This window comes from Strongyloides ratti (genome assembly GCF_001040885.1).
Source record: "Strongyloides ratti genome assembly S_ratti_ED321, chromosome : 2".
NCBI lineage: Eukaryota > Metazoa > Nematoda > Chromadorea > Rhabditida > Strongyloididae > Strongyloides > Strongyloides ratti.
The window spans coordinates 8,098,253-8,112,781 of record NC_037308.1 but is presented as its reverse complement, the minus strand read 5'-3'; the positions used below and the strand labels follow the sequence as shown (position 1 = coordinate 8,112,781).

The 14,529-nt window shown below is 20.4% G+C and overlaps 2 protein-coding genes across 2 annotated transcripts; one reads left to right on the top strand and one right to left on the bottom strand.

The window, feature by feature from the left end:
* Positions 1-141: 141 nt before the first annotated feature.
* SRAE_2000258900 (BIG/ATPase V1 complex, subunit S1 family-containing protein) lies at positions 142-1,479 on the top strand (the record flags this gene model as incomplete). The annotated part of the gene is made up of 3 exons (XM_024653675.1): positions 142-224; positions 267-588; positions 643-1,479. The coding sequence occupies 3 exons, from the start codon at positions 142-144 to the stop codon at positions 1,477-1,479; spliced, it is 1,242 nt and encodes a 413-aa protein (XP_024507128.1).
* A 3,504-nt stretch (positions 1,480-4,983) lies between these two features.
* Positions 4,984-10,163, bottom strand: SRAE_2000258800 (Ankyrin repeat and Ankyrin repeat-containing domain-containing protein; the record flags this gene model as incomplete). The annotated part of the gene is made up of 6 exons (XM_024653674.1): positions 4,984-4,988; positions 5,046-5,381; positions 6,311-6,389; positions 6,475-6,696; positions 9,880-10,041; positions 10,101-10,163. The coding sequence occupies 6 exons, from the start codon at positions 10,161-10,163 to the stop codon at positions 4,984-4,986; spliced, it is 867 nt and encodes a 288-aa protein (XP_024507127.1).
* Positions 10,164-14,529: the final 4,366 nt, after the last annotated feature.

The window sequence follows — 14,529 nt, the reverse complement described above, 5'->3', positions numbered from 1 at the left end:
AAAAGATAAGAAATGACATTATTTTTGTTTGACTGATGATAAAGCTTTATTTCGTAAAGTATTTTTTTTTAAAATAATATTATATCTTATCATTTTTTTGTGTTTTCTTTTTATATTAATAATGAAATTTTTTTTATAGATATGAAAATTTTGATAATTATTTCAGTATTATCTATTGTAACTGCCAATGACTATATGATATGGTCTAAAGATAAAAATTCATTGTAAGTTTTTTTTTTGATAATAAATAATTTACCAATTTCTAGAAACATTCCGCTTACCAATTTGGCTTATCAAGAAAAAAGTGTTGTTTTTGCCTTTAAAGATTTTTGTTTAGGTAAATTTAGTAAATATGCCAATGCTTATAATGATAATAAAAAGTCAACAAGTAGTGAATTGATAAAAAATATTAAAAATTCATTTTATAAAACTGGATTTTTTGATGGTATACTTAATAATAATGAAATAAAAAATTTATTTTATATTCAAAATTGGAATGAGATTGAGGAAAAATTTAAAAATTTTGATACCACAAATAAGGATACAAATTTGAATTTTATAATTTTAAATTCTGATGATGTAGATGATGTAAGAATTATTTATTTATTTTTATCTATAAAAAGGTTAACTTTATTTTTTTAGGATAATAAACGTATAAAACGTGTTGCATCAAGTGCATTAGAAAATTTGGATGATATTTATGAGGAGCAAAAACCTATAATTACCTCAAAAGTACCAGTTATATTACCAAAATATGAGAAAGATAAAACATTTGATAATTCTCCATGCCTTTTTTATCTTGAAGGAGTTACCCTGATACATCATACAAAATCTAAGAGTATGGTATATAAAAGTGTTACAATTGATTTCACTAAAAATAATATAAATGATAAATTTTCGGGATCATTTGATTGTAATAATATAACTAAAAGTTCAAAATTTAATATTAAAATTGTGACAGAGGGTACCTCTGATGATGAATCTGGTATAACAATTCCAAAAGGTACAAATATTGAATTTGAAATAAATATTGAAGGAAATGGATTTTATAGTTGGAAGGTTAATAGTTTAACTTTAAAAAAAGCAACTTTATCTATTGAGGGAAAAAGTTATTCTGTTAATAGTAAAAAATTACTATCACAGAAAGGTTCTAATTTCTTAGATATTGATGGTTATTATGATTACTCTTTTGCCTGTAGTCAAACACCAGCCATCTTTGCATTATCTGATGTTCCTGATAACTATATTGGTATTTCTTTAGTTGGCCTACAACTTCAGATGCACCCAGGACAAGTAATCACAAATGATGATGGTCAAGAAATTTTTTATGGATTTAGTAATAATGTAAATGATTGTATACCAACTTTTACTCCTGGTTCATGGATGGGAATAATTGTTTCATTAATTTGTATTTCTATTTTATTATTTGGTTATCAGATGATTTCACATTTAAGTGATGCAGTTAAAATAAGAAAATGATAGTGTTAAATAGATTGAGTATTTAAAAATTCCTAATGTAATTTTGGATCTTACTTATAATGTATTAAATACAGTATTATTTTCTAAAGAAAAAAACTTTTTTTATTTCTATGTCTTATTAATTGATATAAAGTAAAATTTTACTGTCTTTTTATGTAATAATATTATATATTAAAATAAATTTTTATGTACCTTATAATTTATTTTATTATTTTCTTAGTATCAAAGATACTTATTATAAATATAGAATTATAAAAGTGTATGTTATAAATTTTAAATTAATTTATAGTTTAAGAACTTAAAAAAAATAAATTAAACAAAATAGTTTAACGTATTTAAAAGTTTATAAATGTTAATAAAATTTCTTTAAAAATATTTATTCATTTTGATCATACAAAACACCCATTAAATGTTAAAAATATATATAATTAAGTTTAATTAAAATTGATATAATGTTAAAAAAAAGTTGTTTTACAAAATTTATATATCATAAATACATATCAATTCATCAAAACACCTGCTAAAATTTTTACCTTTCAATTGAAATATTTTGTAATTCTTTAAAATTTTATTAATTTCTAATAAAAAAAAAATTTCCCATAAAACATTTTAATACAATTTCAATTACCAAAAAACAAAAAAATTAAAACACCATTAAAGTCATTCTTTACATAAATGTTAAACTAATTATATTCTAATTATAAGTTTATTATAAAAGTTATATACCATCTAAAAATAACTACTCAATTTCTTGTTAAAAGAACATTATTTTAATTAAAAAAGAATATTTATAAAAATGTTTTCAAGTTATGACATCATTAATTGTCCTAAAAAAATATTTATGTTATTTTAAAATTTGTAATATCTGGTGTAAAGTGCCATAAATAGTACTATTATAATATCATGTTCTGGATGAGTACTAATTGCTATTAAATTTAAAAAAAAAAAAACAAAAAAATATATACTTTATGTGTTGGTAAATTTTATTAATTATAAAAAAAATAATATACATAATCAAAACTTTACTATTTTGTTTTCATACATTCAATTGTAAATTATTAAGTATTATTGAATTTTTAACGTTATTTAAACATTGAATAAAATTTTTACCTTCAATATTTATTTTTATATTTAAAAAAAAAAAAGTTAAACAAATAAAAAGATTAATTTATTTTACTATTTGTTTCATATCAAAATAATAAGAGGAATATTTTAATAATCAAGCTTAAGTATGTTTTAAATGAAAGTATATTATTTTTATACATAACATAAATATTTGTTTCTCACAGTAAAAAGATAAATTTTATATCATGAAATGTGATTGAATTATAAAATTACAACTTTCTGATTGACGATAAAACTTTTGCATAAAGTTATAAAAACGTGTAAGATTAATTGTCTATTCAAGTACAGTCATATAAACAAGTTCACTTTTTTATATTATTGTGGGAAATTAAAATCTTTTTAATATAAATTAATAATTAAATCATTTTTTTATTTTTATGTTTTGTATCTTTAAAAACAGAACATTTTAAAGTATATGATTTTATTAATAAAAGTTATAATGTATCTTTGAATTAATAAAATAAATTCTTTTTTTTCTCCATCATAAAACATTTTAACTAGTTAACAAAAAAAAAATTAATAATAACTTTAATGTTTATCATTTAATTTTAATAAATATTCATTAAATATGAATCTAAATGTTTTATTTTCAATAATTATGTGTCAAATTACAACATTTTTTTATTTTCATAAATAAACTGTATATCAAATTAACAAACAAATAATTATTTATAAACAAAAATATATACAATCCCTTATTTTAAAAAATCTTTATTATAATAGAAAAAATTTTTAATTTGTCCATATTTTATTTATATAATAGTATATTTAAATACAAATATGATTGAAATTTTTATGCTATAAACCATTTTAATTATCAAATCATTTCTACAATATCTCAATTTTATTGTACATTTATATTATATTTATAGTGAAAAATTAAATGACATTAAATTGGTTTACAACACCTATGGCAATAATAAGAAAATGATATTAAAAATAATTATGGTGAATCCCTTAAAATTGCCAACAAATATAAAATATAATAAAAAAGAAAATTTTATTCTATTTTTTTATGACTACAGATGAGTTGTTAACAAATTATTGCACATTCTCAATAAATTTACAATATATTAATTTAATTAACTTGATTATAGTATAGAAATAACCTTTAACATCAAATTAAGATACATATTTCACTTGTAAATTATCCTTCAATTTTTACCAACTATACTTAATATGTCATCATCATATATTACTTTTATATATATTATATTAGTCTTTTTTTCACCTTTTTTAACCCTATAAAGTAAGAACATATAAATTTTAGATAAAATAATGAATGACATTTATTGAAAGTAAAAATTAATTTCACAATCTTCTTTCTATATTATATTGTATAATATCATGTAAATAATTATATTGCCAATTAATTTAACTTTTTATTATAATAATCTTCCATCATTTTATAAGATAAAATCAACTACTACTGGCATCTGTCATTTTTATGTTTTTAATATTAAAAATAAACATATTTTAAAATAAATACGGGTAAAAAGACCTTCAAAATGTGTGTATATATACATCTATATAAATAATATATGTATATATAATATTAAATGTTATCTTTAAAATTAATTTTGTAAAAAATTTTTATATTAATATTGTCAATTGTAATTCATGATATTAACACTGCCTTTTTTGTATGTTTATAAGGTATATATTTACAATTGAAAAATAAAAAAAAAAAATTTTTTTTTTTTCAACATTAATATAATATTTTTAACAGCTTACTCTTTAGATAACATCTAATTATACAGATTGTCACCTTGCATAAAACAAATGTTAATATTAGTCTACATATCTGTTAAATAAATACGATAAAATATTTAAAAATCCCTCATATATAGATACTGTAAACAATGAAACTCATGTTATATAAAACATATATATATATTTTACATATAATTTACCTTTAATATAAAAAAACTTTTTTTTTCACAATATGCAATAATAATAAGATAATGTAAAGAATCATAAAAACATATGTTTCAGTATGTTATAATAAAATAATCAAAGTTAATATTAATGTTTCTTTGTTATTCATACCGACTATTTCAAAGTCATCTTTATTTAATAAATACATGAAAGTATAAATTTAATTAATGTGAACCGAAGCATTAAATTGTTAAGAGGAAATAATTATAATCGGGAGTTTATTGTTAATATAAAAAGAGAAATAGTCAAATCAATGAACATAGATAAAATATATAACTACATTAGGTAGATCATAATTTTTAAATATACAATAGATAAAATAATTATAATACTAATGTAAAAAGATATATCCGACTATTTTAATATATATATTGTTAATATAAATAAATAACTTTTTGGTAATGATCTGATTTAACAACATGCATCATTATTACAGTACAATCATCCTAAAAAGTAATATGCCGATTTTAATAGAATAAATAATATGATTAAAAATTACTTACGACTACGTTGACGAATACGATTTGTAGCTGTTCCCATTATTTTATTTAATCCATGTAAAAAAACTTTACTTTTAAAAATTCCATTTGAATCAACTTCTTTCTTAATTTTTGTCTCCTGTGAAACAGATCTATTTTTATGATTTTTATTTAATAAAATAAATGAATCTTTTCTTGTTGAATATTTAAATGATGTATTAAAAGAATCATTAAAATTTTTAAAAACTTCACGATATTTGGCATGTGAATTATCATGTTTAGATTTATTATTTATTTCAGCTAAAAAAAGTCTATCAGCATACGTCATCCCTTCAACATCTAATGCATATTTATCAGCATCTATAAAATAAAATAATAATAAAAAAAAATTATTATATTATTTTTATGGAATATAAAAGTCCCCTTTTATTAAAAATATTAATCTTCCTATTCTTTCAACTAAATGAGATTAATTCTTCTAATCTCACATCACATATAAGCTTTGACAAATAAAAGTCAATTTTCTACACCTTCAAAATACAATATTTCTTTAATATACAGTACCAATAAACTTTTCTTCTAGCTTGTTTAACTATATGTCCTATCTCAATCAACACATTGATTGAATTAAATTTACTAATATACTAATATCTGATCAAATAACTGTCCTAATGACAATCGTATAAACTACCACTTTAAAAGATTTTTTGTTTATTTAATATTATCGAAAAGCTGATAATTTGTCAACAAATTACTTTCTCAATAGAACGAATCTACTTTTGTTTTGAGTTATCTTTTTTAATATAAATATATAAATTAAAGTTAATAAGAGTGTTACTAAGTTACTGTTTTGAAGACAAAAGATGTGTTATTAGATGTACTGTATATGTGTTAAGATATTTTACTCCTAATTCTTTAATTATAACTCAATTACTTTATTAAAAGTTTGCGCAAAATGTTAGGAATGTAAATATTAGTCTAATTGATAAATTATATATATTATATCAATGTAAGACTATCAATGTGTGAATTTAATTAAACACCTAACAAGACTCAATAATCTTTGTCATATTAAAGTTTTTAAATATATTAAAGAGAGAAAACTCTTATTATAATATATAATTATATATATATATATATTTTTTTTTCAGTCACATAAATCATCTTAAGGTACAAAATATATATTTAATTAATTATATTCTATATGTTAACAAAGAAAATTTTTTTTAATTATATTACAAATGTTAAAAAAAAGGATAAAAACTTATATATATAACATTATAACTTACGGTATGTATTAATCAGTAATTCAATCATATTATAATCTTGATTCCGTGAAGCTAAATGTAAAGGTGAAAATCCCATATTCTAAAAGTAAATATACAATTTCATTTAAAAAAATAACAAAATCTGATTGTGACATAAAATTCAATTAATCTTTATATGTACTTACACTTCGACTATTTACATCAGCTCCTAATTCTATTAAAAGTTTTAGTACTTTCTCTTTTTTAAATAATATAGTATAATGTAATAGTGTGTAACTATTATTTAAAAGATAAATTCCATTAATATGACTTTCATTTTCTTTTAATTCATTCTTTAAATTATCAATATCTTCATCCCTTATCATTTTTAAATACTTCATCGGCATTGCTTCAAATTCATCATAATTCTGTAAAAGATTAATAATATATTACTTGATGAGTAAATAATAACATTATCATATCAAAGAAATGTCCGGTAATGACATTCGATAATCATTTAACAAATCAGAAGGTACTCTCCCTTATTTGGCCAGATTATCGGAATGATCGGTATGTATAGAAAAAGTGCTAAGGAGCGGCTAATTGGAAGATTTTAAAAGATTAGCTACGATTGATTGAGTTCATCTGCTGTCAATGAGAAGCCAATATACTATTTACCGGAAAGGAGTGCTTACAAGTTATAAAAGAAAGCGACTAGAAACAAATTAGCTCAAACTTCTTGATTATAATCATTGTTACGTAACAAGTTGAAAACTTCATTCATCTGACATCTGATATGTCCATCATAATATAATATTCGGCAATTATTAAACACAATCATAAAAAAAAAGGTTAATCTAATATTATTAATTATATTGACTTCTTTAACAAAATATTTTTCCATTTTACAATTTTATACTTTATTATAATTTGTTTTTTTTATATTATACAAATATATTATTATTTAAATAAAAATTAAATAGTAGAAACTGATATATATATAATAAACAATTATAATAAATTTTAACATAAAACTTAAATTTCAAATAGTTTTAAACAACAAATTTACAGTAAACTATCCTCAAACAACATATCACTCATCAATATATCAAATTTCTTTTTTATTATTTTTTTTTAAAGTTGACCTTAAGATACTTCATAAAACTTTAATTCATAACTTATTAAATATTGTCGGTAAAAGATAAAGACCTACCAAGTTACGCAATAAGAGCAAAAACTGTAACTGACCCAAAAATGCAAGATTATTTTGAAAGTCAATAACATATGGACAATTTAATAATCTCAATGTTATTATCTAACTTGTTATAATAATTTTTTTGTTTAATCTTTCCTTTTACAAAACAATTATAGTAAATATATCTATAAGAGTCAAGTGTTTCATAGGAAGGGCATTGTTAGAATATGGTAAAAAGAATTATCAAAGAAATATTATAACCAATGATCTTATAACAATATCATTCTTCTTAATCTATTATTTGATAAATAATATCATTCAAACATTAATAATTTCAATCTCAACTGATTAACTCTAGTTTATATTATCTTCTTCCTTTTTCTCTACATGCACTATCTTTTCATATCATAAAATAAACCATTAAATATCAATTTCCCAAAGGTATTTCTATTGTCAGACATGTTAAATAAAAAGACATCTCATATACTATTATTTATAAAGATATTTAAAGATTTACTTGATATTATTGTCTCAATTATCTTTTTACTCAAACGGCATTCAAATCTACTTTTGATGTCAAAATTATAAAAAAAAAAAAATAAAATAAAATTCTTTATTAACAATAATCATCGACCTTTTATTATTAGTATATTTTTAATGTTATTAAATGTGAAAATACTCATATTTCTAAAGTTTATTATAACTTAAATATTTAATAAACACATGTGAATTAAAAAAAATATTCGGTTTCTTTTATATATTATGAATTATTTAACAAATATATATATATATATCTGCTATATATAATATAAATATATAATATTATCACCCTCAAATTTTTATTTGTTATGTCAATGATAACTAGCTTAAATAATATAAAAGTTCATGTCAAAAATTTATCTTTTTTTTTTTTTTTAAATTTCTATTCGTCTTATAATATACTCTAAAAATTTTTATATATTCACATTAATTGTGGTGAAACAGTAATAAATAATGTTTCAAAAAATTACTTTGCACCTCTAACTTTAATTTTCTTTTTTTTTATATCTTTTAAATTTTCCGATTTAAATGTATACAGTAAATTATGAGAAAATTAATTGAATCATTATTTGTCTAATGATGCCCTCATAAAAATGAGAGGCAATAAAGCTTATTCTTATAATAAAAAAAAAAAGTATCATATCTATATAATATTAATCTTATTCATTTTTTTTTATTTAAATTGTTCTTTTATTTAAAATAACATAATCTTTTAATTTTTCTAACACATTTTAAAAAAAAAAAAAGTTTGAAATAGCAAAATTTTTATTTATTTAAAATAATAAATGTTTATATTTTTTATTATAAATCTTCTAAATTTATACAACACACTAGGTTATTATACAATCTATTCTACAAAGTAATTTTGTCTGTTTAAGTGTACATATTTTTAAAGTTGTATTTGTTATATAATCATTTTATTAAATGGTACTAGCGGTCCAATATGATCAGTGGTGTTGTCAACACCAGATCTTCATGTCAAAAAATTACATAATTAATCATTAAGAAAAGTGACACACAGTTGCCATTGTTAATTGTAATATTTTACTTTTTTTTACTTGTATTACAGAGATTGTAATCAACGATATGGCAATTGGAAGAAAATAAGTATCACATTTATATTACAAGTTACTTTAAATTATATTAAATTGAGTCATGAATCTAAAAGGTCGACTATATATTGTTTATATCCTACTAATTTAAATTAATAATAACTATTAAATTATGTTCTAATGATTGATTGGGTTCTGAATTATTGAGTTTATTATCTATAAGTGTGCTAATGATTAATTACAACTTTAATACCTTTCCATAAGGTGTGAATATATAAAGTCATGTAAACAATATTTTCTAACATATATATTTATAATCCGATTTTAGATGAATAAATTTTATAAAGTTGATCTTAAGAATAGCTAAAGTGACAATGCTTAATCATTTCAACATCTTCATAACCGGATAATCTTCTATTGGCGTTTTGTTGTACAACATTCTTTAACTAAATTATACTTATATTTGTCAATCGTCCTTATTTTGTATATTTTCAAGCTTATGACAAGTGATTAACTACATATGTAGGTGTCATAATTTTCACATTATATTTCAATCATATTTATCCTTATAAAATGATAAAAATAGTTTAAATGTCATTTTTAATTTAACTTATAAAATATGATGAAAGTAATATCACCGCTATTTGGTAGTTAACTCATTTCAATTATTTATTTCTACTCAAAAGAAAGCCGATAACAATTAACTTGCGCATTAATTTTACTTGTTATAAATAGAAAAATAATGTTATAAAAGATTCCAAAAGTTTTTGGCAAAAAAAATTTTTGTGATTATAATAATTTGTATTTAAAATTTTTCTACTTACCATTTTTTGAGATTTTACCGCTAAACCTTTTGAGATATCAGAAATTTGATTTAGGTTAACTTTAGCACGATCATTAATGTCAAAACTTAATGATTTTCCAATTATAGAATTTTCCAAAGAATCATACATCTTTTTAAATTTTGTCATATTTGAGTTGGAAGGCTAAATAATTATTATTGATGATATTTAAATTAATACTAATAAAATATATCATAACTTACTTCATCATTTGAAGTGATAGCTTTTAACATAGAATCCTGTAATCCTGCTGTTCCATACTCCATTATTATAAAAAAAAAAATTTTTTTTTTTTAATAAATAATGTAAAATAAATGCATAAAATTACTGGTTATTTTATTTAAAGAAATGACAGGACACCGTCACAAAATTTGATTTGTTGTATAATGTTTTGGATTAATGTGCTTGCAAACTGTTAATAATCAACATTTGCCATTAAACAAATTTTTTTTTTTTTTTTAATCTTTTTTAAATATAAACTAACAAGCGAGGTATATTAGATTTAAAAAAAAAAATACATTTTAATATTTTTTATTTTATACTTTTTTTATTTTATTTTTATATATAAATATTGTGGATATTTATGAAGAAAAGAGTATAATATTAAGTGCATTATAAAATTTTAGACATTTTTAATATTTTATAAATTTTATTTTATAATGATTTATGGAATGTAACCCTAACATTATTACAATTTTCTTTCCTTTAAATTACATCCCTATCATTCTAATAATTTTTAAATAACATTAAAGTACCTATTAAATACATATGGTGGTTTTGATTAGTTGTGATAAATTGCAACACTATGCTAAGTCCAAGAAAATGAATATGCGTATACATAAATCTTAGAAACAGATCGTCATTGATCTTAACTAATGTTTTAGATAATCTTTAACACTCTCTGTTACTTCTGGCAATAAGTAAAAATTAATTGTTAAAATAAATATATATATATATATATATTTATAATATAATATATATATGTAAATATAATATATATTTTTGTTAGCCTCTATGTTAGACAGTGTGTCAGAATTAATGTCAAAGTTATTTTTACGTATTTATTTTACTCACCTTAACTGCGAACATATGTTAACACCTCAAGTGAATAATAGCTACATATTTTTAATAGCTTATAATTTAAAATCATTTTAAAAAAAATCTCAAGAGATTTACATTTGGTGAAGAATTATGATTATATTTTTAAGATATCATCATTTCACATCATCATTCCCTTTTTATCCATATTTTAATATTTGCGGAAGCATGAGCCACCATTTTAATCTCTTATTCAACATAATCTGAAACAATCATCTTAGACATATGGTTATTATTTCTCAATTTATAAAACCTTTATATACTTCCATCTTGGGAGACTTTAGTATGTGGCTCTATTACAAAAATCTCTCTTTACCAGCTAAGTAAACGAAAGTGAAACTTTGAGTATTATCTTTAACATCAATCTACATTATAAGAGCTATAAGTGGTGCAAAAAAGATAGAATATTATTGTAACAATTTAAAGTTCTTTTTCCACCACCTGACATTAAAAATTTTTTAATATTAACTATATTATTATATTTATATTATGAAATAATTAGATAATAATGATATTAGAAAAAAAAAATAATATATGTGTACTATAAAATACATTAGATAAATGTAATATATTATTTTTTTTTTAAATATATTATTTCATTACCTCTGTGTTGATTTGTAATCAAGATAAGAAATTAGTACAAAACATTTGATATATATTAATTTACTATTGATAATTACATTTAGTTTATATATAAATATAAATTTCTATATAAACATGGCAAGTCATGTTTTGATTATCATCCATTTACTACTATTTCTTTTATATAAACACTAATAAAACAATCAATTTTTGCTACCATACGACATTTAAAATCCTTTACAACTAATATTAGTAAAAATGGTTGTGGAATTGCTTTTTAATGTTAATTCTTTTTAAAGTTTACTATTATCTAGTAATATATCAAGATTGACTCCATAAGCTTTAAGGATCAACCATATCATTAACATTACTTTATTATTTTTCTAACTACTTATAAATTTTTCTTTTTACACATGTCAGTTTTTTATATACCTTCAACCAATTTTAATATAAATACTTCTTCTACTTTTCGCACATCTGTATTATTTGTGTATTGATGATTTTATAAATAGTTTTGAAGAAAGTTAAAAGTATTACTAGATTAGCTTCAAATACTCAAGATATAAATATATATATATATATATATGTATAGATTACATTTCTAATTAATTGTATATATACATTGCTTTTTTTTTTGAAATCATACCGACTAAATAGATGCTCAGTGGCCCGTAATTGTTTTTGAGGAATGTTATACAGTTTATCTTTCATATTTTTCTATACTTCACAGCTGTAGCCGCACCCGTTCTTCAAAAATTTGTTCAGTCATCTGTAAATGTTACATTTAAAGACATCTTAATCATGTTTCTTTAAAAAAAAGTATCATCATACAATGACAAGGATTCAAAAAGCTTAAATATATTGCCCTTGTCATGCCCTTCATATTAATCTTTTATATAACATAGGAGGTATTTTTAAAGTGAACATGTATTAAGTTAATTAATGATAAATATATATTTAATCTTACTTAACTTTTATATTTATTTTAACAAATTTTAAATGAGACCGCAACATTATTTCAAGTTACGGTAGTTAAAAGTATTAAGCAATAAATAAATTATCAGTTTAAAATATATATATATATTATATATATTGTGTCAATATGTAGTTTTATTAATAATATGTCATTAGAGATACATATTATGTAGTACAAAAAACAAAAAAGTTAATCTGTTATCCTGTTAGTGATCTTATTTTCTTTCTTAATTTTGCCTGATTCTGGCATAAATTTTACTCTTGTTTCTCTTTAATATCATATTTTATTATGTAGTGTAACAAATAATAAGATCTGCTAAAAAGCCCTGTTATTGCCACCTTAACTGTGATTATAGACGCCAAGTCTAATTTATTAGTGGTAAACGAATTGGCTTTAAATCAACTTCATCAATCATATGCCGATATTGAAAATACATTTAATATTCACAAATATTACCACAATTCCACTTATTCTCAATCGTGTTGAAGTTAATTCAACACTTTTTGCTTACTTGTTATTTAAAAAGCTACTTATTTCCTCATATAATATGAGACTAATACCACATGGCCATATTTCTTTTGTCTTTAACTATCAATAATAACATACCATTTAGTGTGAGAACGATCTTGTACAAGATGCCTGAGAAATTGTCGTTTACAAGCTGATTTGACACATTCCATTATGTTTTTATTTAATGCTAAAGGTTATATTTCATTTCCCTGACCGAGGATAAACATTTTGGCAATTTAGTGTTAGTTAACCGACAAAGAAGTGTCATTTCTATATAAAGGCGGATATTTTTTAATTAACCATCATATTAGCTTGTAAATACTCTTTTCTAGCTATTTTTTTTTTATTTCTTTCATTTTAAAAACTGTATTTTAATACATGCCACAATAACATAGTTTAAAGATACATATTAACTTATTACTCATTTCTTTATTTGTCCATTTTATATATATATATATATTTTTTAATATGTTACTTTTTAAAATTTTTATATACAAATATATAAATATATTTGCCATTATTCTTATTAAAATTTCAACATATTCTCATAAATTTTTATATTTTTTTGATAACTATATTATCTACTGTAATGATATTTATGAGAAGATTTAATTAATATTAGAATCAATTTAACAAATGTTATATAAATGTGAATATTTATCGTTTATTAGAAATTAACAAAAAAAAAAAAAAAAAAATTCTTTGAACTACTTAAATTAATCATTTTAATTAATGTTTCTAAACTTAATGTCATAACTTATTTATAAGATCATTATTTTCAATTAAAAAACAGATTATCGCTAGGATCAGTAAATATTGTAACATGTGTATAGCTTCTATCCATCACCATCTTAATTGCGTGCCATATCAACATCCAAAATGTTTATGATGCCTTCATTAATAAACGGATTATTGTTGATCTTATCTTACATTTTTATACATTAATATATAAATAATATAATATATATATATAAATATATATATATAAAATATATCAACTACCCTAGTCATTTCATGCAATATGTGTGTTTAAACATTATATTTTATGTAATATCAATGTTATAGGTAAAAAAAAAAAACATACGCCTTCTTTTTAAAACTTATTTGTAAAAGTATGTTATAACATAGAAGAGATAGATGACAATCGTTTTATTATGATATGAACACGCTCGTTAAATTATTCTTTTTTGCTTAATCAAATTAAATTTTACAAGTGTCAATACCATTTTGTACTTTTTTCCTATCTATATACAATAATTGATAACATACATCTTTTTATTCATTTGACAATATTTTTTATTAATTACAAAATGAACTTCTAACAATTTTTTTTTTAATAGTTATATATATATAATTAAAAATATATATTTAATAATAAAAATAAAAAATAATAATAATACTAATAATATTTATATATAATTTATTATCTTTTGTTTTATTTCTTTTAGCTAAATATGGTTGTTATA